This window comes from Nematocida homosporus (genome assembly GCF_024244095.1).
Source record: "Nematocida homosporus strain JUm1504 chromosome Unknown 2853, whole genome shotgun sequence".
Lineage (NCBI taxonomy): Eukaryota > Fungi > Microsporidia > Nematocida > Nematocida homosporus.
Window position 1 is genome coordinate 1 of NW_026250575.1, and position 2,929 is coordinate 2,929.

General features: G+C 40.6%; 2 protein-coding genes across 2 annotated transcripts; both read right to left on the minus strand.

Moving 5' to 3' along the window:
- On the minus strand, positions 1–1,093 carry NEHOM01_2492 (uncharacterized protein; the record flags this gene model as incomplete). The annotated part of the gene is made up of 1 exon (XM_051491368.1): positions 1–1,093. A coding segment is annotated over one exon (1,093 nt), but the record flags the coding sequence as incomplete, so codon positions are not given.
- Positions 1,094–1,602: 509 nt separating this feature from the next.
- On the minus strand, positions 1,603–2,929 carry NEHOM01_2493 (uncharacterized protein; the record flags this gene model as incomplete). The annotated part of the gene is made up of 1 exon (XM_051491369.1): positions 1,603–2,929. A coding segment is annotated over one exon (1,327 nt), but the record flags the coding sequence as incomplete, so codon positions are not given.

The following is a 2,929-nucleotide window of genomic DNA, read 5'->3' on the forward strand; positions in this document are numbered from 1 at the left end:
GTTCAATGGAACCAAGCTTGTTGAGATTTTGGTTGGGAGTCAAGTCAGTAGCGAGTTCAAAGCCAAGGCCTTTCAGAATCATCTTAGGGCAGTAGGTAGCCAGTTTGGCACAAAGGCTGATGATTATACGCATATCAGCACTGGTGTACTGCTTATTCAACGTGCCTAGAAAGATGACTGCGCGGTAGTAGCCAGTACTAACCAATCTTTCAAGTGTCTGTATAAAATCAAGTCCATCTCGGCCCATAGGCAATCGGTCCTTCTTAGGTGTCTGTGCAACTAGCAGAAGTTTATCGGCGATCACCTCAAGACAAAACGGATAGGGAAACATAGTAATATTCTTGGCCAAGAGACTCGATAGACTTGCCTTTGTCATATATGAAGACTTGGTGTATATAGATTCTTGAATAAGCAATAAAATCCGATCGCTATTAGGCTGATTCTTCTCTTTCTTACTCTTCGCAGAGCTCTCATAATAAACCAGGTCAACGCTGCTATTTATAAGGGCATTCGCTGTCTTGTATTCATAAGGAGCGAAAGGATGGGATAGATGGAAGGATGTGCTATTGGCAATGATGTCGGTATAAGTAATCAAATGGGACGCGGAGGTCGTGGATAGAGAGAAAGATAGGCGCTTGCATTGGAATCCGAGAAAGTCATCAGGGCATATGGCATTGTTAACTAGTTCAAATGTCTTCGCGCTCTGATGGTTGTATATAGTAGGTGGCAACTCAACTAAGTGTATATAGTTGCATTGAAAACTCCCGAGCATCTGAAAGATAACACGAAGAACATCTATCGGCATTGTAACTGTGAATCCATCAACAATGACTTCATTAGCACTAAACCGTCCAATTAATGACGGGCTCATGATATCAGTAGAAGAACTAACCAAACTAGCAATGCTTGTACAGGAAAGCCTTATCTGACTGTTGTAGAAATGGATTGTAAACAGTTCGGATAACGAAAACTGGTTGCGTAGGGTCAAGAAGCGCAATGATTCGTTAGGCTTAGAGCTAGTCGACGAAAAGACAGCATTAACAAAGTTGTCCACCATTGGTTTATTGACACCTGGTTCGAGTAGAGACATCATACTGTTTTGTAGCAAAGCCGCACCATTTATCCAAGAAACCAACGACACTAGCACTAACACGAGCATTTGCCTTCTTATTTGAGATAGCATGGAAGTATGTTAAATTTTAGCTATCTTGGCATTTTATTTAACCTTTTCTTATCAGTAGTGATACTTGTCTTGGTTGGGTCATGAAACTACAATGTATTTAGTTAATCTCTTCTTATTTATACCTTTGTTATCGTAAAGGGTAAATAAGATTCTAATCTACCAAATAAGATAAATAAGACGTTTGATTCAATAATATCAATTCTTGGTATGAACCAATTTGTAACATTTATGTCATACAGCAACTCTAACCCCAACTCAATACTAACACAAGCCCAATCCAATCCAACCCAAATTATAACTTGATTCTAATTCTAATTCTAACTTAAAATCAAATGGTAAAGATAGGGTTTATTTTAAGAAAACACACAGATGCTTAGATAGTTTAGATAGGCTAAACAATAGAAGAAACATCTAACAATTCACTCAACACCGCAACACAACAAATAGCAACACCAGAGCAGAGTATGTATAGGTATGTTATCCAGCTCATCATCCATGTATATTAATTTAAGAAGACCCTTACGTCTGGCAGCCTCCTCATTCTCATTTATATCGTGAAAGCACTCGCCGCCCAGAGGATTTAATCTCTTAATATACGTTGGCTTTAACTTATCATTATTCTGAGGCTTTGAACCCTTACTATTCGGAAGCCCCGGCTTATCAGCCTGAGCTAGAGAGCCTTCGTTTTGACGTAGCAAAAGAGTTCGGCAAGTCTTGCCGCGTAGTTGTTCTCTACAAATCAATAGAATGGCGAAGCGATCGCGTGAAGGCCAATTATACGATTGTTGATACACTTTTGGGTCTAGGCTCGCTAGGAAGCTATGGTGGGTAGCAGTACTTAAACAAAGATTGCTGAATACTAGATGTATTGGCTGGCTAGCAAACATATAGAAGAAGTCTATTAGGCTTGTTAGGAGTGCGACTATGTCATCATCAAAACACTGGTAGATACAAACTTGGATTCCAAGCCACGGCAAATTCCAATCTTTTAGATTGGTCTGGTTAGTATTGGACTTTACAGACGTCCTTATAATTCTAGTCATTTCTGTAATTTGATCAATGAGAGTTTGAACATCTGGGTCTTGTTGATAGGTTACATCTATACATTCTCGGGTCAGCTTGTCTAGGAAACCACGGAGTCTCATGGAACGGCGGGCCGTTTCAAGGCTTTTGTCGTCACATTGAACGGTGGAGAGTTCTTGGTAGGTCCAGAACATTATCTTCAAGAGTTCTAACAAGCTATAGTCCGGCTCATCATTATCATTCGCTTTATCAACGATTTGAGGCGTGCAGTATAATTGATGAAGCAATGGATTAAGAGATTCTAATGGCCCAATCGGCATGGACAGGATAGCTCGGTCTATACGAAAACGTAGTTGTAGTTGAAAAGGCGTCTCATTGGAAGCATTGGCACTAGTTGTTGAATCTAGCGTAGTTGTTTGGCCAATAGGACTATCGCTGGCGGCTAAGCCATTGTTACTAGAGTTAGTCGAACACTCGGGATTGCTAGGGGAAGGATTGCTGTCATTAATATCATTGCTACTGGATAGAGGGACCTTGGCAGGAAAGACGAGTTTTAGTCTGTCAAGGAACGAATTACAGTCATTGAAAACAAAGCTGTGATCCAGATCGAGTACGAGCAGCTGGGCAGGATCCAAGGTTTGGGCAAGGTAGAGGATTAGGTTGTCAGAACAATTGACTAGTTCAATGGAACCAAGCTTGTTGAGATTTTGGTTGGGAGTCAAG